Below are 23,691 nucleotides of genomic sequence, written 5' to 3'. Positions count from 1 at the left end.
TCATTTAAGTACTTTAGCCAGTGGTGTTAACAAAAAATGCAAAGTAATGTCCACATCTTGGAGTCTCTCTTACCTGTGGAGAGTAAATGCTGAGATTCTGGAAGGGGTTTAAGGCTATTAAAATGTCTCCCACATAAGTATAAATTTGTAAGTCAGCATAGCGTTTCTGCAGCTGATGGATAATGGTATCCTGAAAAGATTACAGAAAGTTTGATTGTTAAGCAATATTTTTCCAGTCAAGATAATTTTTGTAAATATACTGAGAACACTGATTAAAAAGTACTTATTATACGTTATTAATTATTTCTTAAACACTGACATCACAAAAACAAACAAATATTTTCAAATTTCTCACTAATATCATAAAACTAAGTTAAATGGCATACCCTATTGCCAGATAAGCATGCACTTTGCTGTATCAGCCCAAGAAGTAAACTTCCTGAAAACAAAATGGCCATGCAGATTTTCTGCACTTCACAGTATGTTTCCATTTAATTTTTTTATTTGACTGTGGAAAAAGGATAATAGTTTTTCAAGGATTAGATTTGAACTGGTAGTAAGAGACTGCTTTAAGAAGAATGCTAACACGATTTAGTATTATTATGTCATCTTCTCACTGGCATGCAGGTTAAGGATCCTCAGGAAAAAAATGCAGATAGTCTGCACATAGGTGTTACAATAAAATATGCAGCTGATATTATTTCACCACTTTTTATGCAGAAGTCGTAGATGTGTTACTCCATATAATTCATCAGTTTTAGAAAACTCACTTAAATCAAAATCTTCATGACTAAACTTCCCATTTTAGGGCACTTGCAAAATATTTTAAACTGTCATCACTCATATTTAAATTCTTCACCATAAAAGGATTCCCTGCTACTGCTTTTATGTCATTAATAAATAGAATATTAATGATGATAGCAGATCAGTCACAAGACAATTCCTTTTCCATGCTGAGACAAAACCTTGCAAAAATCTCTTCTCATTCTGTTAAAAGAAACAGGGAAATGTGAAGCACAGTTGTCAGAAACTGCTGCTCAGACAGTACAATACCTCATCTAGAACTTCTAGATTTACTAGATCATCATCCAGAGAGTACTTGTCAGCTCCATCCACATGGTAAGGTCTTCTAGTATGTATTCGTTCATGCCTGGAAGTTTGTTAGTAAAGCACCACAGTTACAAAACTTGATAAAATACAGCAAATACAGAGGCAATGGGAATCATGGGCGAGTGTTTTGGCCATGCAGAAATATTAGGCCCGCTCTCTGAAATACTTATTGTTAACTTGAAATACCCTTTCATAAAAGCAACACATCAGTTTGCTGTGCAGTGTAGTATCCCTGTTTTCTTTCCCACAAGATATATTTATTAATGCTCACAGAAAAGATTTCTCTGTAGATTTACTACTCCCCACTAATACTGAAAAGTATTTTTAAAATATCTTTTCCCTTCTTGATATAAGTTAAAAAAAAGTACCACTCTGATTAATTAAATCTTCTCCACCCCATGTACCTAGTCTACAGTTTTATCATCTAATGAAGTTACAAGAAGTAATAAGTAGTATAAAATCCTCCTATTACCTTGTTGTATGACAAAGCACCTCCTCAGATGACCCTAGATCTGGTCCAGAACATTTCTGAACCACAGCTGCCATCAGACTCTAAATTGTATGGATGTTCAGTCAGCTTGTCCTCAGAGATTTAAGCCACACAATAAGCAGCAAAGACAAACAGTCACATAACCCCTTTATAATCAGATTATGCTGAAGGAATCTTTGAAATTGCTGTGTATATGTTTTTAAACAGCACATCTTTTTGAAACAGGGACAAATCAAGACAGTATAATATGTCTTCCACAGAGGGGGTGAAATATGAGTGCTGTAAGCACAACTAGGCTTTTCTTTACAACAAACATAATCAAAGCATAGTAGGAGGACACCCACCGAGATACAGTCTGCATCCTGCTGAGTAACATTTAGCATTGATCCTCAATGACAGTCCCTGACAGATTGTTTCTGCATTGGTTGCCACGTAGAAAGTATGAATCACATGCTCATACATCCAGAAACAATGCTCAATATTGTATCAAGCAATAACAGAATGATAGTGTAACATGACAGGAAATACTCTTTATCTATAATGTTGAAGGTTAAGGTAAAGATGTAGCAGGTCTTTCTTCTTTAATCCTAAATTCCTATAGTCATGGAATTGTGTTTGAAAAAATAAGGAGAGGCTCTTGCTTTTTGTCTCTTTATGAACACTTACACATGAACTGAGTAATATTTCATTCAGTAAAGAGACTATTTTCATACCCAAGAGCTATTGTGTACAGAAGAATTATTGCTTGGAAAGTGTCTAACAAAGAGAAAAGTGTTAAGTATTGATAATTGTGAACTACATTTAAAGATCTTCATTTTTTATGTCTATTTTTATTCATTTTTCTTGTCTACTTTTGGCAACTCTATGAGTTCTGGAAAACTACTCTGTAATGGTTTATTTGAATTGTAATTAAATAAAACTGTGCAATCTGTTTTGTCAGCTAGGATATAAAATACAGGGACCACAGCAGGTTTTGATGACAGTCCCGCTTATATTTTCCATCCTATGTCCCCAAACAGAAATGGTTGTTTCCTTTATGCACGTATGAAGAAATGAAAGAAGAACACACATAAACTGTGAAAGAGAAATTCTTCCAGTGGTTATTATTTCCAGTGGGCAGCATGGAGACAGCGTCAATTTGTTCAAAGTTCTATTCAATTAAACCTTCCATTTTCAGATTTTTGTTAGGTGCTTACTACATTCATGAACGTTACACTTTGCTGACAAGCCAGATCCTCAAGGGAGTACGAATGCATGTAAGTGGCATAATGAACTACTGTTTTTCTAATTGTTGTTTCCATTTCAAAACAAAATTTAACCTCTTACTTTACAGCTGAGAAAAATGTTGTTATAAATAATTTAAACCATTTAGAGATGGGAGCAGTTATCAGCCCACAAATAAAGCAAGGATTTTAACAGTTTCTGGACTTCATGGAGATGTGACTAACAAAGCAATGGCTAGACATTATAACTAATATAACTAAACTGTGAGGATATCTTTTCCTGGCTTAAGCCATCATAACCACAATATTAAATTGCAACAAGATGCAAGTATGGATTTATATACCAGAGGTGCAGGGAGGAGGAGGAAAGAGGGCACATCTAAACCTAAGCATCTCTAATTGCAGAATGGCTTTGCAAACTAATCTGTTATCTGATTGTGTATTAAACTCCCGCTGTTTGTTCTCCTTAAGTGATAAATGACTCAACTGCGTTATTGGAAAAGTGTTTTGTTTTGTTTTAACTCTATGTAAATAAATAATTAAGCAAACTACTCTTAGTCAAATATGTAAACCAGATAACCTTTGTGCATATATTTCCTTGTGCTTAACTCATTTTCCTAAGTACATGATTAGGAAGAGGATATTAGGAGCATAACATCACATTAGCTTCAAATCTCCTGCTGGCCTCATCAGTTTTCGACTGACCCTAAATCCTGCTGATATGTTGACAGAGCGGGAAGAAAGAATACATACAGTAAGCGTTTATTATTTCTACAATTTTACATCAGAAGTACACCTTGCTTTTAAAGTATTTTCAAAGCATTTCTTAAAAACCAGAAGGAAACACTCTTACTTGGAGGAATAATTGTAATTTTTTTTTCCTTCAACAGTGCAATTGCCAGCCTTTTTTCAATTACTGTTAGATTCACAGAATGGTTTGGGTTGGAAGGGACCATAAAGATGATCTAGGTCCAACCCCCTTGCCAAGTGCAAATTCTAAGCAAAAGGAAAATTGACAGCGTTAGCTTATTTGCCTCAAGGTTCCAGGAATGTTCTGATTCATATGCTGTAGGATGTAGTCTCTTCATTACAAAGTGGCATAATAGGGCTAGTCACTTAAGGTACCTAACCTTATAAAGCCTGAAAAGCAGTATTAGATTTATTCCAGAATTCTAGTAATGAGCATTCTCTCTTGAAAAAGGCTCTGTTCTCCCAAACATTTTCACTTCACCTTTTTATCACACAAAGATAGCTGGAGAGAGTTTTTTTCAGATTTTGGAGGAGTAGCAAGTGGCAAGCAGCACTTCTCTTGCACTAGATGTCAGCCACAGTAATAGAAGTGCACTGTAAATAGCTATATGCTAATATGACCCCGCAATCAAGCTGATGATGGGGAAGGAGAAGCTAAATTGACCACAGATACTTCTAGATTGAAAAATTACCTTGCTGGCAGGTCCAGCCTGAGGATTAAAGAACCACAGATCATGAGTTTTTTTGTTCTTTGGAAAGTCCCCTTTCTCCAAGCTCTCCCCCCTCTAACCCCAGCATTCTTTTATAACAGTGCCTTTACTTTGGCCTCTTCATGCAGTTAAGTATTTGTTTAGTGTTCTTCTAGGACTCACACAGGAAAGCTTGTTTCTGTACTAGTTGTCCTTTAAGTTATTGCCAACTTTAAAATGATTTGTGCCCAAATAGAGATTACAAGAAAAACACTCAACACGATGAGAGAACAAAAAAATAGCAGTGAATGTGCTGTTGTCACACAGAGAAGCACAACCTATTCCCTGTGCATTGCAAAGAGCAAATTTTGCTCCTGTACATCAAGTTTCAGCCTGGAATAAATTGTTGAAGCAAGGTCATAATAGAAACACTGACAAAACCTTAATTACAACAATATAAAAGCTGTAGCTATAACAAACATCTGTGTAACCTGCAGTAAAAATACGTATACTGTAATCAGACCAAGGATTGATTGCCTTTTGGGGCCCCAATTGCTTAGTAATTTTTTTTTCCTGTACTTTTTAACTATTTTTTAACAGTCACCTGATACGTGTACAGATGAAGGCTAGAAGTATTGCATTTAACCCACATTAAATCCTGTGTGTGCAGCATTTTACAATCAGAGAACTATTTCTGTTTCTGTTATTCTGAGTCCAAAGGAAATTACTGACTGAATGCAATCAAGTTCCTTGCAGTTAATTGCTTTCAAGCCTAAATGTGAGCTGGCAGAGAAGCTAGATATCTGGTTGTAAGAATTACTTCCTTGGATGGACTGCTGCTGTAATCCAGCTGGCTGACAGGAGGGGGGAAGCTGCCAAGCCACCATAGCCTCATCCTAATATTGGAGAAAGCACCCAGAACCTACCTGCCCTTCTCAAACTATTACATTTGCCTTTTTTTTTTTTTTTCTTTTTTTTTTCTATTCTTTTTTTTACTTCCATTTTTACAAGCTTCTTCAGGTTTGGTTCATCTTGATGATAAGGTTACATTTTTCTCCCTGAAAATCCAAGGTTTCTCAACTGTCTGTTCCCCATTACAGTGGCACACTGACCCAGCATGATCCAGAACAGTGAACTCTTTGCTGTCTACACTAAACTCGTTTAAAAATAAGTAAATAATAATAATAACAATAATAAACCACAGCAGTTATCTACCCAAACGCTGAAGTTCTTTCATTCTTTTAAAAACTGAAAACAGAGATTACTAGATCATTTCCTGTTGATTCCTACGAAAAAGCCTATTCATAGAGGAACATAAAATACCAAGACTGTAGGAAAACAAACGAGATAAGAATAAACCATGCCTGGAGTTCACCTCTTCAAAGCTGCTGATAATTTGGAAACAGCCGCTTTGACCCATATAACCAAAAGAATTTGATACTTAATCAAAATTGAATTTCAACATAGAATCAATTCTAAGAATTTTATGCCAGGAGTTAATCACTTGAGGAAATATAACAGACTATTTCTTTGCTGAGCTTCAGCTCTATGACATTTCATAGACAGGGATAACAAAACAAAAGTAGATGGCAGTTGAGATTTTTAGGTATTATGATTACCTTAAAACTGTTACGGAGTTACCTACTGCATTTTGTAAGCTGCTCTAGGTTAGCTCTCCCTAAAGAATACATAGACATACAAATGAAACACAGCTCATACCTATACTAGAAATTATGTCCATTGCTTTATCACCTTTTAAGATAAGAAATCCTACAACAGATCTCCAAAGCTCCTTTTACCTTTTTCTCGGACCTCCACGTAATAGTTTTCAATAAGAATAGTTTCTAATATTTTGAAAAATGGTTTGTGAGAACAGCACCAAGGCAAAATTTTTGAATGCATTCTGTAAAGACTCTTCCCTGCTTTCTTCCTCATTACATGTGTGGAAAAAAGGGTATCAGTGCTAGGTTTTGTGCAACTGGCAACACCACCCATTTTCATAGGGATATGAGATATCTGCATCTCATGCATAAAAATAATGTAGGGAAAAGTACTTAAAGCTGGTGGAAATGTCTCAAAGAGCATCCTTTTCATCAAAAAAAAAAAAAAGAGCAGGAGCAAGTGTTAATGTTGTGTGTGTGTGGTTTTTTTTGTTTTTTTTTTTGGGGGGGGTGTTGTTTTTATTTTTTGCATTTAAAAAGTGTTAACTTTTACTAGCACAAATCTTTTTGTTTTAGTTATTAATTTCTCACATAAAGGAAATCGAGTGTAAAGCTCTCTCTAGGAGGTTACCTCATGGCAAAAGGACATGCCAAAACAATATCTTTGTCAGAAACAAACTGATGATAGCAACAAATGTCTGTTAGTAGGCTCTTCTCAGCAAACCCAGCAAAGAGCTCCTTTAGTTCAGATGGAAGACAAGCTGTGATGAGCTTAAGTCTAACTATACTGATCTCAAAGTTTATAAATGAAGAATTGAAAGAAAAATAACGGAGGAGTTTCAGGCTGTGGCTGCAAAGGTCAGACCAGATGATCCTGTCAGAAGGTGAGCTTGCTTCTTTCTACCTGTATCATCCCTTACTTTTGGTCACTTGAGATAATCCCTCCTTTACTTCATCCATTTTACTTAAGATGATACTTACTTTATCATCAGCTGATGAACCCCCTTCTCTGCAATTTCTAACACAGTAAAAGAATCATCTGTATCTTTCTGCTGGCTTAGTTTTCTTATTTTTTTCTTCTACTTCAGAAGCTCCAGTTCAGGAGGTTTTGATAACCATTGGAGCTGAAATAAAAACAGCATCATGAGCTTGTTCCTGGAAGCTGTGGTAGAATGGGAGAAAGAAACCAGTTCTTTCCTTTTTAGTAGCAGTGAACTGCTGTATCAGCTCTCCACATCTCCATTATACCCTTGGGACATACTTTGATGAGAAAGTTGAGCCGCGATTTAAAATCTCTTTGGCAAAGAAAACGATCTGGTTCCGTTTTCTGACTTCTGTGGCTTCCCTTCCTCTCTTGCACCAGCTCCACCTAGTCTTCAACCCCTTGGTGAGTCAGATACAGTCAATAACCCAGGAGAAAAGCAGTCCTGATTTAATTTAATTTGGCTTTGCCAGGCTGGCTGTCTCTGCTAGTTCTCTGAACTCAGTCAGCTCCCTGGCAGGTCAGAGAAGCCCCAGTTAACACAGCAAGAATATGGGTGAGGAAACTGGGACTTGACAACGAGCTGAGACCATTTGTGAAGCCAGGCTTTGAGTTAAAGTCACTAATGTATTTCAGGACAGATCCTTGGCCACAGTAACATAAAGCAATGGGAAATAAATCCACAGTGTTGATAACGGTTCCCTCAGAGCAGGTGGAATTGCCTCCTGGACATAAATTACACCCATAAAGGATATTCTAGGCAAAAGCGAACAAGCCTGTGCTGAGAGAGATTCAAATGAGACCAACAGAGAGCCGTGATAGTATAGTATAGTATATCCCCAAAGTTCCTGGCAAGCAGAATGTCACTCAGAGCTCCGAGAACAAATGGGTGTGACTGAAGTGTCATGCCAGTGCTCTGACTGCTGTTACATTCTGTGCATAGGTGAGTGAATCTGACTTGGAGCAGTCTCAGGCTTGTATGGGAACTTGGAAGCTGGAAAAGTGGCTTAGAAATACCTTCATACCCCCTTGCACTGCATGATCTAGATCTTGCGTTCAGGTACTTGCTTAGCCCTGTATGCATATATTATTTAAATATAGTTTTTTAAAAAAGAAGAATAAGGACATTTAAGTTGTCTTGTATAGGTTATTTGTCTCTAATAGCACTGTAACATTCTCAAAGTAACAGAAAGCTATGTTGTGAATTGAAATGCATCTGATTATACTTTCATTAATGTAAATCGAGAGTAAATCTGTCAAAGCTAGAAAATTGACTGCATACTTAGCTTAGACCCAGTTACACACTGTTACCTGCAAACACACCTTTGCATTCAGTGGGGGAAATGCCACAAAAGTAACTGCCACTTAAGCAGCCCGAACATGCACATCACCTGGCAAGGGAAAAGTGATTATATTCCCTGTCTACTCAAACCTTTTCTCACAGGTAGGAGTGCCATTAGAAAAGATGGATCACACCAATCTAGCTACACAGGTTAGTCCCTTTTGCACCTGCCATGAACTACTTCCCCTTCCTGAGCCTAACCAGCTCAACTATAATGGCAGATAAATAATGCAAGTGACATTTTTTTTCTGTGAGTTTATATTATGTATATATTATGTATAGTTATATATTTATAGTTATTTTATAAACACCTTAGACAGTTTTTTAAGGCTTTTCACTGCTGCCATTTTTCCTAGGGTTAAATCTCCCTACTACAGAGCCAAGCTCTTTACTGTTATCAGACTGTGTCTATACCTCTGGGTATAAATTATAATTAGATGCTGGTTGGTTCTCTTGTAATAAGCTTATGTTTATAGTCCAACATTAACTGACTGATAGTAAGTACCTATTTAAAATTTAGAACTTTCCTACTTTCAGAATATAAAACTGCCATTTTCAGTCCTGGCTAGTTATAAGCAACTGAATGTAGGGCTTTACAACAGAAACGTTCAGCATTAAAGCAGTCAGCATTATGGAAGCCCAGCACTTCTTAATATTAAACACTGTTTTCAGATGCTCCTAGTCTTTAAAACTGTAATATTTTCAATTTATTTTTTATTTATTAAGGCATTCCTTAGAATACAAGCAAACCTTTGGAAATGTTTTGAGATTCTTTCTACAAAGCAGCTAAGACTCCACTTTTTGGCACACAGACTTGGTGTTTTGCATGGATATGCTTTTGCAGTGCTACTAATTTTTTCCCAATTTGATCAACTTACAAACATTTGGAAAAATCAGTGCCTCTTCATTCTGAACAATATGTTGTATATTTCAATGGTAAAGCTCACTGAATTTTTGTTCTCACTGAGCATGCTCTCAGCCCTGATCAAAGTGGGTCAGTGCTTCAAAGAACAAGCAAGAAGCTAGGAGTAGTACTGTAGTAAAAGGCTGCAGTGATCAAAAAAAAAAAAAAAATCAGAAACACATTCTGTCTCTTCTCCTATTTGGAAAGGCTGAGAGAACTGGGACTGTTCAAAAAAGTCTCAAGAGGGACCTTATTAATGTATGCAAATACCTGAGAGGAGGGTGCAGAGAAGATGGAGCCAAGCTCTTTTCAGTGGTGCCCAGGGACAGGGTAAGAGGCAACGGGCACAAGCTAAAAAACAGGAGGACCCATCCAGGAAACACTTTACTGTGAGGATGGCCAGGCACTGATACAGGCTGTCCAGAGAGGCTGTGGAGTCTCCCTCCTTGAGATATTCAAAAGCCATCTGGGCATGGTGCTGAGCAGCCTTCCCTGGGTGTCCCTGCCTGAGCAAGGGAGTTGGACCAGATAACCTCCAGAGGTCCCTTACAACCTAAAAGATGTGATTCTATGATTCTTTAATAGTAGTTGTACAGTATATTGGCTTCAAAGTGAAGGTAAAAGATGACTATTTCTCCAGTAGCCTAACCTTGCCTCCCCTCTTAGCATTCACTGGCAGTGGCAGATGCCCTCTAGTTCAGAGGCATGGCTAAAAGCAAAATGACAATGAGTATGCAGAGAGCAGGGCTTCAGGAGTAGAAGTGAAACTATAGCAGAACTGGGAAAGGTGAACTCAGTGATGTGAAAGAGCAAGTGGTTTGCAAGCTACATTATTAGTTTATGGACAGACTTGGGGAAATAAATACTGGCTTGGTCTTGATTCCTTCTCATCCCACATTATGGAGACAGATGCCAAGGGGATTTGTTGGAAAACCATGAGGAATCCATTTCAGAGCTCCTCTTAGCACAAGAATCATTCCATTCTTTGTATCTTCTATTTGGTCAAAAGCTGAGAAAATGCCATTATCTTTTGTGCCATCCAACCCACAGCTGTAGTAGTCTATCTGTGAGGAGTTACATGGGGGAGATCCACTCAGGAGGAAAGATACAGCAGAAACCTGTAGTGTAACACTGGCATAGCTTCCTCTCTCACAGTAAGCAGTTTCTGGTATGCATTTCCAGTGGGGAGAGTGCAGGGAGAACAAGCTAGAAGTCAGCTTCACCTTGAAACTGTACTTATAGCTATTCCTTTATTTTAACTTGTACATTTTTGTTTGTGCTTTCAGCATTTAAGCTACAGAATCTAATGGCATATAAGCATATACATGTTTATGACTTATGAATCATGACATTTAATTTTCTTCATCAACATTAGTAGCTGTTTGTTTATAATAATGGGCCAGGGCTTATCTCATGCTAGACAAATTTCATATTACAGAATGATTGCTGAGCTTGGAAAGGTGTGCTCATTTGCATTTAATTCTTTTTTGAAACAGTGAAATTCTGCCACCCTCTGGACAGCAACTAAACTAAGACATTTAGTAAACCTCAAAAGTAAAAAGTAAAACAAAACAAAAAACTCACTGTTGCTGATGAACATTTATTGCTTTTTAAGCACATATTTAAATTAATTACTAGGCTGAATGAAAAATAGCAGTTATTACTAAACCAAAGGCAAAACAATTATTTTAAGTACTGAATAACCTACTTACTAATAGCATCTAATCAAAAAGGACACTTTAAAGTGTTTCATTCTTAACCTTTTCTAGTAGTCACTTCTTTGTTCACTGTTGTATTTCTGCTACCAAAATACATCTTTAATCATGCCTCAGACCAGAGCATTCTGGAAATTCTACCATCTCTGAGATTAAGCCAAAAGCAAATACATATAAAATTAGAGTTCAGTGGAAAAAGGCTAAGGAGAGTTTGTATCATGACTGACCAAAGTAGCTTTAAAAGCTATCAGTGGGAAAGTATGTTTCTTGCATTCACATGGCATACAGCACTTACTGCAAATAATATTGCTAGTCAATACATTCATATGATCATTTGAAACAGTAAATATCTGGGCATTTAAAGTTTTGAATTTTGCTTCCAGGATTAGTGGGAGGAAGGATAGCTGCTGCATGTGTGTTGTACAGTACCTTGTTTTGGCCACAGAGCCTAGCTGCTGCTGTTCTTGGATGAGTTCAGCCAGCTGTTTTTGCAGAGACATATCTTTACCATGTACTTGTTTAATAAACGGGTGCTCCAAAAGGTGGGTGACTGAAGGACGTTTTTCAAAATCCTTGATAAGACACCTGTGACAGAGAAACAGCAGTCTCATGCAATGATGTTATTTCATTACAGTGTGATTTGAGCTAGCTTAGTGTGTGGTTGTTGTAGTATAGTAGTTTCCTTTTCCACAAATTTGAGTTCCTTAGTATGCAAACAGACTTCTCCTATATATTGGAATAAATCTGACATAAAATACTTAACAAAGTGAATTCACCCTACAACTAGTATAAAGGTTATGAATTTTACCTTATTTCAATCTTAAAAAAAAAAAAAAAGTAACTAGCTTACTATGAAAAAAAGTCATTGTATCTTATTAGTACTGTACAGTTAATATATACTAAACATCACCTAAGATGAATAGACAATATTTCATTCACTTCAATTTTCTACCTATTCTCCAATTACAGTTATGATAAAGAACTGCAGGACATTGCCTAATAAAAACCACAACTGAAACTTGCAATACAACACCAGTCAGAACAATCTGCTGTGAAGCTTTGTTCTGTGTTTAAAATTAATGTTTCAGATAGAGCTTCTATACCACGATGGTGTGAGCATAAGAATCATAGAAAAATCTGTAAACCCAATTATTTCAGCCTGGAAAAGAAATGAATGAGTCAGATTTAAATGCTAGCCAGGGTACCAAAGTTCTCTCTGTGGTAGAAACAGGTGATCAAGTAATGAGTAAAGAGGTGCATCCTATTAGATTAGCATGAAGTGTTGTGTTAATTTATATAATCAAGATTTGAAATTGAGAACGCAGTGATTAAAGTAAAATTCTCTTCTGTACAATAAAGCTGAAATAATACTGTTCAAACAGAAGAATGATCTAACAGGATCAGATTGCTTTAAAGTACCCTCTAATTCCTCTTTACATTAAAGTATTCTATTTCTTTTGCTCAAATGCAAACAATGATAATAATCAAGCATGGGAGAAAAGCTGCAATTCAACATACATCTCCCTCCCAGCAACTAATATTTTAGCGAATCATAGCCCAAGATGAGGTTATCTGATGAGATATGTTCATGTTACATACTTCACGATTACATTTCATATTTGCTGCTATTAACTGACACATATAAAGTATTTCCTTATCAGGGCCAAGTATCACAAATAAAGATTATCTTTTCACCCAAAAATTCATTGAAACTAATTCCTGTTAGAATAACAGATATTCTAGCAGTATCAATACAAAACTTTAAAATATATATATATAAAATATCATACACATTAACTGATTTCAAATATTATCAAGCACTTGATAAAATTGATAAACTTGATAAAACAAATAAAGTTTAGCCTCACCTCAAACACTTCACTGAAGCCTAAAGTCTGGTCTTAAAAATGATCCTGCAATGTCTTTGGACATAACTTTAATACTTTAGGTTCCTGAAAACCATTTTCTCAGCCTCTTCTTGCTACATGTAGTCCAGAAAAGACAGTCTGTAAAATCTGCTGTCAGTTTAACCGTTTTGGTGAGTTTTGCAATTGGTTAGAACTGAAGCCTCCCAACAGAAGACTAAACTAACAGAACGTGCTTTATCTCCATCCCTCTGAGTGCAAGGCTATAAATACCACTCCTGTCCTCCCATGAAGAGAGATCTATCATTAGACGTTAACAGGTTCATGTCTCCCCCAGCCCTCACACATACTTTTCTTGCTGTCATCCATGGTCTTTAAAAGTCAATACACCCACACAGACAATACGGTCCGTGCCAATCCTGGTTAAATTTATGTGTTTCCTGAGAAAAAGGAAAAAAGCATTTGAAAAGAAAGATACCATTAATCAAGACAGGCAATGGAAAAAAATACAAAACCATAGAAAAATCGTAGATTGATGACAAGTGTCTGAAGTGGGTATGTCATTCTGAAAAGCTCATGCACTCGTGATTTTTACCATTCTAACAGTAACTACAAATTCTTTTTGTTGATACTACACTATTAATATATAAATGCTCCTGTTTCATTTGAATACATCTGGAACATTACAGTGAAGATGTGGCAGCAGTTACTTTTTAGACAGTTGAAAGTTGAGTTTAAATGGAATCTCTTCAAGAAATTACACATTTCCACACAGAACACCTTGAGAGTAGAAAAACTTCTACCCTGTGGTACACATTTATTACAACAAATTTTGCTCTGAGCTCAGGACCAATGCACCCCCAAAGATACCCTATGGACAAGATCCAGAAGTTGCAAGATAATTTCTTTCCATAAAGATGGTTCCTACATGAATCATCCAGATGTCCAGGATACTGCATTTATTGAGGAAGTCTGACAAGATGAGAAGGGAAACACTTTAGAGGAAGAAGTTCTTAGCTCCTCCATTATGTGCCTGAAACACTAGCTGTTTGGGTCTTGCATGTGTTTGAATGAGCATAGGTCAGTTCTGTCAGAGAGAGGGTCTTGAAAACTACCTGAGGATTATTTCTGCTGTTCTGCTGACTAGTCACATTGCATGCTAGCTGCTCTTCTGCTTTGCAACTCCTTAAGTTTATATATAGTTTCATCTACATTGCAGCATTTCATTTCATACACAGTAGGATATTTTTGCGATCTCTGGTCATTTAGGATTTCACTTGAAACAAAAGTGAAGCCTCGTGAATTCATAAGACAACTAAGCTAGTGACACACAAGACACAATTGCAATTCTGTGATCCAAGTCTCCATTCCAAGTTCAGACAGCTTACTGAACGTACTCTCAGATGGGCAGCAAGATGTCACAACAAAGCAAAGAACTAGTGACTAACAGCTAACAAGTCTTGGGCCACCACTAGTGAAAAAGGTGTCAGGCTGCCAGTATCAGTGCAGAAGTTGAGTAAGGTATCTACACTGGAAGCAGCATTGACACTATAGAAAACATCAATGCATTTACAACGTTAGGGCCTGAAGGAAGGTGAGCATTATTACAGTGCTTTCTACTGTGCCTGCGTCCACAGTTGCCATAATTGATCAGTACATTTGGTCAGGAAATATAGTCCACATCAAGTGCAGAAAAAAATCAAGAATATATACTTTTGAAATCTCGTGACGTTAACATTTAAGAGGAAGAGTACAGTAACAAAGCAGCTTTTATAAGGTCACTCACCACAAAGTATTCCTACTTAGTGTGGCCAACAGAAATCAAAGTGAGCATTGTGCATGTGCAAGTAAATATTAAGAAATCATGTCACTGTAGGATTTGCTTCTGGGAAAGGAGAAAACCAAACTATCTTCAGATGCTCATCTGAGCATTCATTTAAAACCAATTTGGACAGTTAGCTTAGGAACTGTCAAACATCAACCATACAATTACATACCAAACTAACAAATGTGGTGCACCTGCAATTTAATCCAATTTGTTTGACCCATAGAAATTATACAAAAAAAAAAAAAAAAAAAAAAAAAAAAAACTTAAGTGATGAGACTGCCTCCCACACAGCAAATTGACTAGAAAATTTACTACAAGATGAGTTTCTCATAAGGTACAATGAAAATATGATCATACTTGGTCTGCAATCTTTTGGATCTAAAATAACTCTGAGAGTAAGTATGCAGAGATTGGAAAAGAAACAAACACTGTACATGTTGGCCTTGATGAAAGTCAATCCATTACTTAATTTGAAATTCTACTATCTTCCATCGTGCTTTCTTAGCTGAAAATTAATTCTCAGAATTCATTAGTGTCACTACATTAAACATAGGTTGCAGCCATTTGCTGCAATCTCAGAGCCAGGCTCCTAAGCACCACTTCCATTCTGCCACAATTACAGGCAAAGATGAAGCATTTATTAGCAAAGGATAAGAGCAGCCTCCTGTACACACAGGCCTGTCTGAGGCAGCCTGTAAAAATTCACTGGCTGCTTGCACTTGTCCGATAACATTGTTGGAATTGCTGTATCTCACCAATGTAAACTGCCATTTTGCAAGTGGCAGATGACTGAAAGGAGAGCTATTTTATCAGCATTCATGAGCTAATACTTAGTAATCAATAAATGGAGAGAAATTGATTTCTTAAGAACTGCAGTGGTGGTCTAAATCTCCTGTGTGTTGCGAAACAGAAAACAGTTACTGATGTCCTTCAATGCTGCAAGCAAAACTAAGCACAGCAGAAGCATTTTCTTTTTTTCTTTTCTTTTTTGTTTTTCCAGAAATACTTCTTCGTTAAATAATGATTTCTTTCCCCATAATTACTTTCTTTAAAAATAAAGCAAGCAGCTACAACTCTAACAGATTAGTTATGTTATAATTTCTCTCTAGTACATTTTTTCTTTAATTTTTATTTCTTAAAAATGTTGCATTTTCAAATGGTTTCCCAATTTCTAGCAGGGTATTGGAACTTGTTTTGTCTCATAAACCAAAGATCCAACCAGGAATCTAGTCACTGTATATCATCTATGTGCACAGACAGTGATCAGGTCATTTCGAAAAAATTATGACTGTGTATCAGATTCTATATTAGACTTGAGGAATCCACAGCCTCTGGGCAAGAGAGAGAGAAACTCCCCAATCTGTGCAACAAATGGTTAGATGATCTCCCAGTTTGCATAGGTCATTTTATTCCTTGGGCTTTATTAATATGCTTGGTTTTGCTATCTGTTGTCTACAGTCATCCTCGTACAGAAAATACATAGACATAAACATCATTTTATATCTGAACAATGATGCCGAGCACTTTAGGGCCTCTGCCCCCAGTTATGGGGATGTTAACCAATGGCACATTGCTCTGGTGAAGCATGTTGTTACCTGCATACCTGACGAACACCATTCCCCAGCACCATTTATCAAATTTTGTATTTGTCATGAACTCTAATGCCCTAAATTATTTAGTTTCATAAGGATGAGCATTTAGAGAAATTGTAGCATCCATTCATTGATATGATGGTGCATTATACCCCAAACTAGTCTCTTTCGGCACTCTTAATCCTTTCTAGGAAAAACAAACCAAAACCTCCGCATCTTTTTTTTTTTTTTTTTTTTTTAAATCTTTATTGCACTCATAAGAACTTTTCTGATCAAGTCAGTAATACCCTGAACAAAAGTCAATACTTTTAATGGAACAGTAAAAGATCAAGAAAGGAAAAATAATCTCTAAGATTGCTTTTAACTGGCTAACATACCCTGTTCCTATCCAGCACTCTGATGGTTCCTGCTACCTCTGTGCCACATGGTGATCAGACACATGCAGGAGAGACGTGGAGGAGAAAAGTGATCTCATGAACTACATCTGTAATGCTGCAGGGACCTGCCTGCTTCCCCAAAGCCTCCCTGCTTCCCAACCCCAGGCCTGACCCTCCCCCAGTGCTGCAGGTCACTCATTTGCAAAAATGAAGTAAAAGGCTGCGACAGCTCTGCCAACAGCATTTCTGTTTTCAGTCCTAATTCAATGGGACATACAGGATACAAATAACCTTATCTTCAGAACTATATATAGCTGCCCCTTTGGAAAAAGGGAATGCTGCCACTGAAGATAGGTTAAATAGGTCTCCTGTCTTGAACCAGCGCACCATGATAAATAACAAGTATTTTACTGTTCCTTCTGCTACAATCAGATATCAGAATGAAAGACTGAATTTATGACAAAGTAGTCAATTATCACATGCATAATATAAATTCTGATGCTCAGAACACATTTATATCTTTATTGATCTGCCTTTTGGTAGCAAATGCCATAAATAACTAACCTTACCTAACAATGAGGGAAATACTCTCACACTGAAATGTCACCAGCAATTGTTTTCTAAATAAATCTCCTTTATGTTTCACTTTTAACATCAGGCACCACATAGTGTAATTTAGAAGATACGCTTGAAACCTAAGAAAGGTTCACTCACTCTGAAATTGTAAAATAAAGTGCAGCAAATAGCTTTCCCTTTTCTACAGGTTCAAATATCACAACAGGTTTCCCACCCTCCTTTGGGTTGCGTAGACACAGTAGTTTGCTCTGGCTCATACAGGTGGCTTAGAGAACAAACAAGGGGAACTGTGGAGTGGCACCCCTCAGCTCTTGGTCAGACTTTGCTCTTGTTGAAACCCTCAGAATTTTACCAGAGACACCAGAAATTCCACCGCTAATTCTAGCAAGCATCTCAAAAACAATCAAATGCATTTTGTACATGCAAATGCATATTGCACAGTGAGATCACTTTTTTTTCCTATCCTTTTACCAGGAATGGGTCCACTCTATTTCTCTGGCCTGTCCTTGAGGCCCTGAGATCACAAAAGCTTTTAGAACCTTTTATAACTGAAGCTTTTTACTATAAACAATATGCTTTGCAGTTGAATCAAGCATTCTCCCTTAGGTCTTATAAACCTCTGTAGTGACAGCATGAAGCTGATTTGAGGCAGCTGAAGCAAAGAAAAGGTAGGAGATATGGAAAGCATACTCAGACGCTGACAGCGTATTTCTTCTACATCTTACGTCATAGCTGGAAGGAAGAAAAGAACAGAGATCTTTTCCTTCCTTTAGCTTTTTAGTACACTCTTTCCTAGTAAAAAAAGGGAGAGACACTAAAAGGGCAATTGTAGATCCACTATGCCAATAACAGAGCAGTTGGGAAGTCTCTCAAAAACCATTAAACAGACCACTTAATGCCCCCTGCTGTGAAACTCCAAATACAGCCGCACTCTGACATCTCCATACAAGCTAACAAACACCTGGGCAGATGAGACCAGGTTAGTTCTACTACTTGAAAGTCCACAGGCAACAGCAACTTTCTTCCCATCACCGTGTGCCTGACCTGTCCTGTATGCCACAGCCCACAAGAGAACATATCTGTGCTCCCTGAAGCTTGCCTTCATCTACCTAGCAGTATGTTGGACTGTTCCATTCCCAGCTCTGATGTTGATTATTGGGTGACTTTGAGCAAGACAACTTCTTCTCCAGTTGTGAAACCTGGGATTAAACTCACATCTTCATGCTGCAAGTCTGACTGACAGGAAGGAGGCATCATTATGCTACTGATGCTTAATCAGTCCAATGCAAAGGTACTATTGTCAGTCAGAAATTGTGCTTTTTTTTTCCCGAGTCAAAATTTTACTGCTTATATTTCCATTCTTCTGCCTTTCATGTCATCACAAATGCATTGCAAACAAACCTGGATCATCTAGAACATACATGTATGTTAAACGCTTTCTTTGACAACTAGAATAATTTAGCTGGAAGGGGTCTAAAGTCTTCCCCTAAAACAAACTACTACAAATTCAGCACAGACATATTCCGCTTTGCTTCCTCACTGGAATCTGTCAAGAAGTAAAACTGGAACAGTTCAGGTTTAAACATGGGCTAACAGTGTTAAGCAACTTCAGAAAGGAGTATGGTAGAAAGTATCAATCAGAGGCAAAAAGAAAGGACAACATTGTTTTTTCCAGGATCATAGACCAATGGCAACACAAGAGTGGCTGGAAATCCAGCTTCTACCAAAGAGCGGACAGAAGCTTAGAGATTGTGGTAAGATGATACCAGATGTAAGCACAGTCCTTGCAGAAATACAAGATAGAAGGCTGGTGGATTAGACACCAGTGGGTGTCTAATCCCACAAGTGGGATTCTGGCACTCAATTACAACATGAGCTCAAAGAACAGAGTAAGGAAACTGCCTCATCAGGCAACTGTTTCACATGCTGTCTTTTATACTATAATCTTACACGCAGCATACTATTCCTAAAATGGCTAATGCTCCCCAACTAGACTTGCCACTCCAGCATAGATACTTATCTTTCTTACTACAATATCCTTAGGAAATAAACTGTAGGTGTTTAAAATTGGGAATAGCAAACCAATGAACCCACAAATCAAAGAGAAGAATGACTACTTATCTCTAATGTTAAGGAACTCAACAGGCTACTTACTGAGTGAAGCATCCTGATACTATGACATTTCTATAATTTAGCATGATATGTTACAGGGTCAGGGCTTCAAACTTACATGAGTTTCTCACCTCTATGCAAAACTGCAGCTTTTTACTAAAACTGCTCATTAGAAAGCTGGAGATAATTATATCCATCATATATGCCTATTCATCCGTATAAAAATGTCTCGCGCAATACTCAAAAGTGTTGGAGGTCTTTTGTCAGGTATTATAATTTAGCATTTCATCTCTTGATGGATTCTCAAACTCTACAGCCATGAATAAAATGGAAAAAGTTACAGATTTGTTGGTAACCCTACACATCACAATCTGCATCTTTATGTCATTTACAAACCCCTTGGTCTTTGTAGACTATGAAATCAGTGAGTTACGTCAACCGCATATCATGTACTCAGTTACAGAAACAGTGAAATGGTCTTTAAGTATTATGAACAGAATGTCATTAAACAACTGTTTGGATTGTGGAAAAAAAAAGTTGATATGCATTCAGAGAAGTTATACAACCCATATAATCTGTATGATCTAATTACTCTGATGTAGTCTCAACAATATGAAATTCAGCTTGTGAAGCTGCTTAAAAATGAGTGCAAAAAATACGTTTATTGAGACTGAAAATTAAATTGGTATTGTATTTGCAATGTCATTGCTGAAATAAATGTTATGTTCTGATGACAAATGTGACCATAAATTCTGGAAGTCCACATTTTGACTTTACTACCTGAATTTCTTAATTCTTTACGTTCTTCCAGTTCACCAAAGGATAATTAATTTAAAGAACCATAATAGCTAGTCATTGGTTAAATAAATTTAAAAGCAGAATGTCTGTCCCTGGAGATACCATTGCTCATTTTAATTAAGATTACCATTTGGTGATGTAATGTAAATAAAGGCTATTGTATCCTTCTGCTCCAAGAGATCTATCCCTAGAGATCAGTCAAGACTTAAACTGCCAAGAAAATTATTTGCGGCACACAAGCTAATTTTAGTGTGTGTGTTATGTTTTTGTTTGTTTGTTTGTTTTTGTTGTTTTTTAATTAATTTTAACATAGTCTACATTACTTTATGAATGAATTCTAAAGTACTGTATGTCTAAAATGTGTTAGACAAATTTTTATCTTGAGAGAGCAATAACATCTGTGCTGCAGCAATCAAAACATTAGGTTCACAAACATTCATAGGCAAACAGTGAACTCGTCAAGGCTGGTATTTATTTGAACATAGAAATGAACACAGGTAAAAGTCTACCATTTTTAGGAGCAAATCCTCCAACAATGATGTGGTTGTTTACATGGCCTTATAGGAATGATAATCCCTATTGTTATGTAGTTAAAAATAAACAGAGAATTAATTCTTTCTCACATTACAAGCGGAGCAGCCTAGCTCTTCATGGACAATTACAGTAGCACAGATAAAGAGGCATACCTAAAAACTTTACTGACCTATTTAAAAGTAATTATGTGCTGCATGTATCTCAGTAGACACCAAATACAAAATTAGACTGCTGCCAAAGACTGGCTTGGCTGAAGTCGGGTCTTCACAATTTTTTAAAACAAAATATCTAGCTTGATTAGCTGTATCATTGTGAAAACCCTTGAGGACAACATATTACAGTCTTTATCTCAAGTCAAAGTCAAAAATACTGGAAATAGAAAAATAAATTCACCAAGCTATGAACCTCCTTGGCCTGTTCTCCATTAAGACTTTGTAAATATGTATCTGACACAAACATGCTGCTGCAATATTATCTGTCTTGGAGCGGTAGAATTCAAGCCAAAAATACAGACTTTACTTTAGAAAAAAAGTAATATATTATTTTAACAATTTAAAGAGTCACCCACAAAAATATATTGAAACTTCCACCTAAGGCATGTTGCAAATCACTATAACATGAAAGAACATTTATAACAAAAATGCCTCTTGAAACAGTGAAAAGCATTCTGGTATTTCAAGGCATTACAATGGGGAGAAAAGGCTACGATGACCAGGTTTGGCAATCTTGACATAGATGAAATTATTGTGTCAACAGAACTGAAGTCAGAAGTGTGCTTAGCTACAGATGAATGCTTGTATTTTTCCAGTACACAGGTCTGGCCCACAGCTTGAACCAGATAAGCTTGTTATGCAAATGATGTTAGCCATCAGGAAGGAGATAGATAATAAAATTATTCTAAAGCTAACCACTCATCACAAGGGAGACAGAAACATCAAGCAAGGTCTTAACATATGGATAAAAGGCAGTATGGAATTTATACAATTGCTGCTTTTAATTTATCATAACTAAGCTGTCACAAAGGCAGGCATCATCAAATACATAACTAATGCACATAAATGAGCCAATTATCAGTAATGGCTAAAAGGTTTGCAGTTGTATGATTCAATGTGTGTGTGTTGTTTTTTCCCTAGAAAATTCACTAGTGTAAGTCCAAGCCCCCATAAAGATATTTTGTAACCTCCGCTTCATAACAACCTTAATAAGACATGCACGAGATAGCATGAAGCAATGTCATGGAGAATTCCCTTTCAGTGTTCTCTCACAGGTCTCTATATAAACAGTAAATTTATTACAATTGTTGCATTTATTCACTTTAAGAGATTGACTGCAAGTATGCTTCCTTACTTCATTGTGTGCATTACTGTAAAAATTAAAAGCAGGATCTGCAAACCTGCAGATGTTGCTGGTGAGAGGCAGTAATTAAGCTAAAGTAATTAAAAATCAATCTGATTAAAAATATACAATATGAGGATATCAAAAACCCAAAGGACGAGATTAAAACAAGTATAGCTATAAAGTACTAAAGTACTGATTTCTGATAAGAACAATGCATGCCGAACTGAAGGACTGAACAAATGATAAACTTCATTTTTTGTACTGTTCTCAAGCTCAGCAGAGACTTCTAAAAAGGAAGACCCGAAGAAAGAAAAATCTGGATTCCAGTGCAGAGGCACAATGTTTCCAAGAAAGGAATATAATCTTCATACTTAGCTGGTGCACTGACTCTCTAAAGCACAAGTGGAACATAACCTCCTTGCACTAGAGTTCCCCAAAATACAGGGTACTGTCCATATATACTGTAAAAAGAATGTTTCTCTATAATAGAAGGGAATTCATCCACCACGCGGTTACTTCTGTAGTTAACCACTGATTCCACCACAGATTACAATGTTTACTGCTGAGTAGAAAAGGACAGGCATTGTGGAGAAACAGAACTCAGGTCAAACTGCTTTAAAAGGATGTACTTCTACTACATGCTCTTTAAGAGATCCTGAGTCACATTGCAGTAATGATAGTAATGGCCTTCCATCATATGCTATTAAAGTTTGTTTCACCTTGCTGCCTGATTTAAAGATCAGCATAGTAAATAAGAATATTTTTTATTTGTATTCACATTAATTTTTCTATTTTAATTTCTGCTAAAATGGGAAGACACTACTGCATAACTGACTGAAAAACTTACCAGGTATGGGTATTGTAATCCTCCACAAGAAACTATACATACATTGAGATAGGACAGATTAAATGTGGAAACGTACATGTTTCCAAACCCATCTTAAAAATTCAATAGTGGCCGGCAGTGTTCAAAGTATTTGGTTATCTGAACAGTGTGAACTTCCCAGAGTTCGATAATATCATCCCCCATGTTACACAGTTTAAGCTGTATTCGGTCACAATGAAATACAGTCACACACAAACCCCCAAAATCCCTTGTAGAAGTTGCTCTAAGATTTATGAATATAATGCTAACAGCTAGTAAAGTACAATTTCTTAGTTTAATTGTAAAAAAGAAAAAGGCAAAATGAGCATATTTTAGTTCAATGTAGCATCCAGGTAACATGTTACACTGTTGGTACAACTCATGTTCGTTTACATATTGAGTATACAAACTGCCGAGCATTTTTAAGGTGGAAAAAGACAACTACTGTCCATCTAGTCTTCATATTCTTATTTTAAATTGACCGGCAGTCATTTTCACTAGTCCATTTTCTCTTTGACACAGAAGTCCACCCCAAAACCATCACGGCAATCAGGTATACATGTATTATAAACATGCCCCAGGTTTAATAAAAAGTCAAGAAGCAAATCAACTACAGAGTTAAGAAGCTGTGAAACAAATTACATGAGAAGATCAAACTGTGCTTTTTAGCTCTCAAAAACTGAAGAACAGTTTAGAATCTATGAAAAGAAAACTGAAGTTAAAAACCTGCAAAAGTAACAGCTTCATAAAATAAATTCTGCTTTCAGATTTGACACATGTAGGCCTTGCTGAACAAACTAGTTTTAGTTTATTTTTTTGTTTGTTTTTAAGAAAATAAAACTCACTGTGAAATGAAATGATTGAATCCTCTGCACCATTTTTCAGGATGTAGCAAAGTAGGAGGAGGATTTCTGAAAAAAAAAAAAAAAAAAAAAAAAGT

General features: G+C 36.6%; 1 protein-coding gene across 3 annotated transcripts in view; it reads right to left on the bottom strand.

Annotated features, from left to right (window-relative positions):
* Window positions 1-23,691, bottom strand: part of MYO3B (myosin IIIB) — a 196,826-nt gene that overhangs the window by 104,489 nt on the left and 68,646 nt on the right. For 2 of the 3 annotated variants that reach the window (XM_068685651.1, XM_068685652.1), the window contains 4 exons: window positions 23,597-23,662; window positions 11,296-11,451; window positions 1,054-1,150; window positions 74-190 (listed from right to left, as the gene is read on the bottom strand). In XM_068685651.1, coding sequence (XP_068541752.1) covers window positions 74-190; window positions 1,054-1,150; window positions 11,296-11,451; window positions 23,597-23,662 — 436 coding nt within the window. Of the gene's footprint in view, window positions 1-73; window positions 191-1,053; window positions 1,151-11,295; window positions 11,452-23,027; window positions 23,450-23,596; window positions 23,663-23,691 lie in introns of those variants that run through there. The other variant, XM_068685654.1, reaches the window with a different exon arrangement.

Source organism: Anas acuta, chromosome 6 (genome assembly GCF_963932015.1).
Source record: "Anas acuta chromosome 6, bAnaAcu1.1, whole genome shotgun sequence".
Taxonomy (NCBI): Eukaryota; Metazoa; Chordata; class Aves; order Anseriformes; family Anatidae; genus Anas; species Anas acuta.
This window is presented reverse-complemented; position numbering and strand designations above follow the sequence as displayed.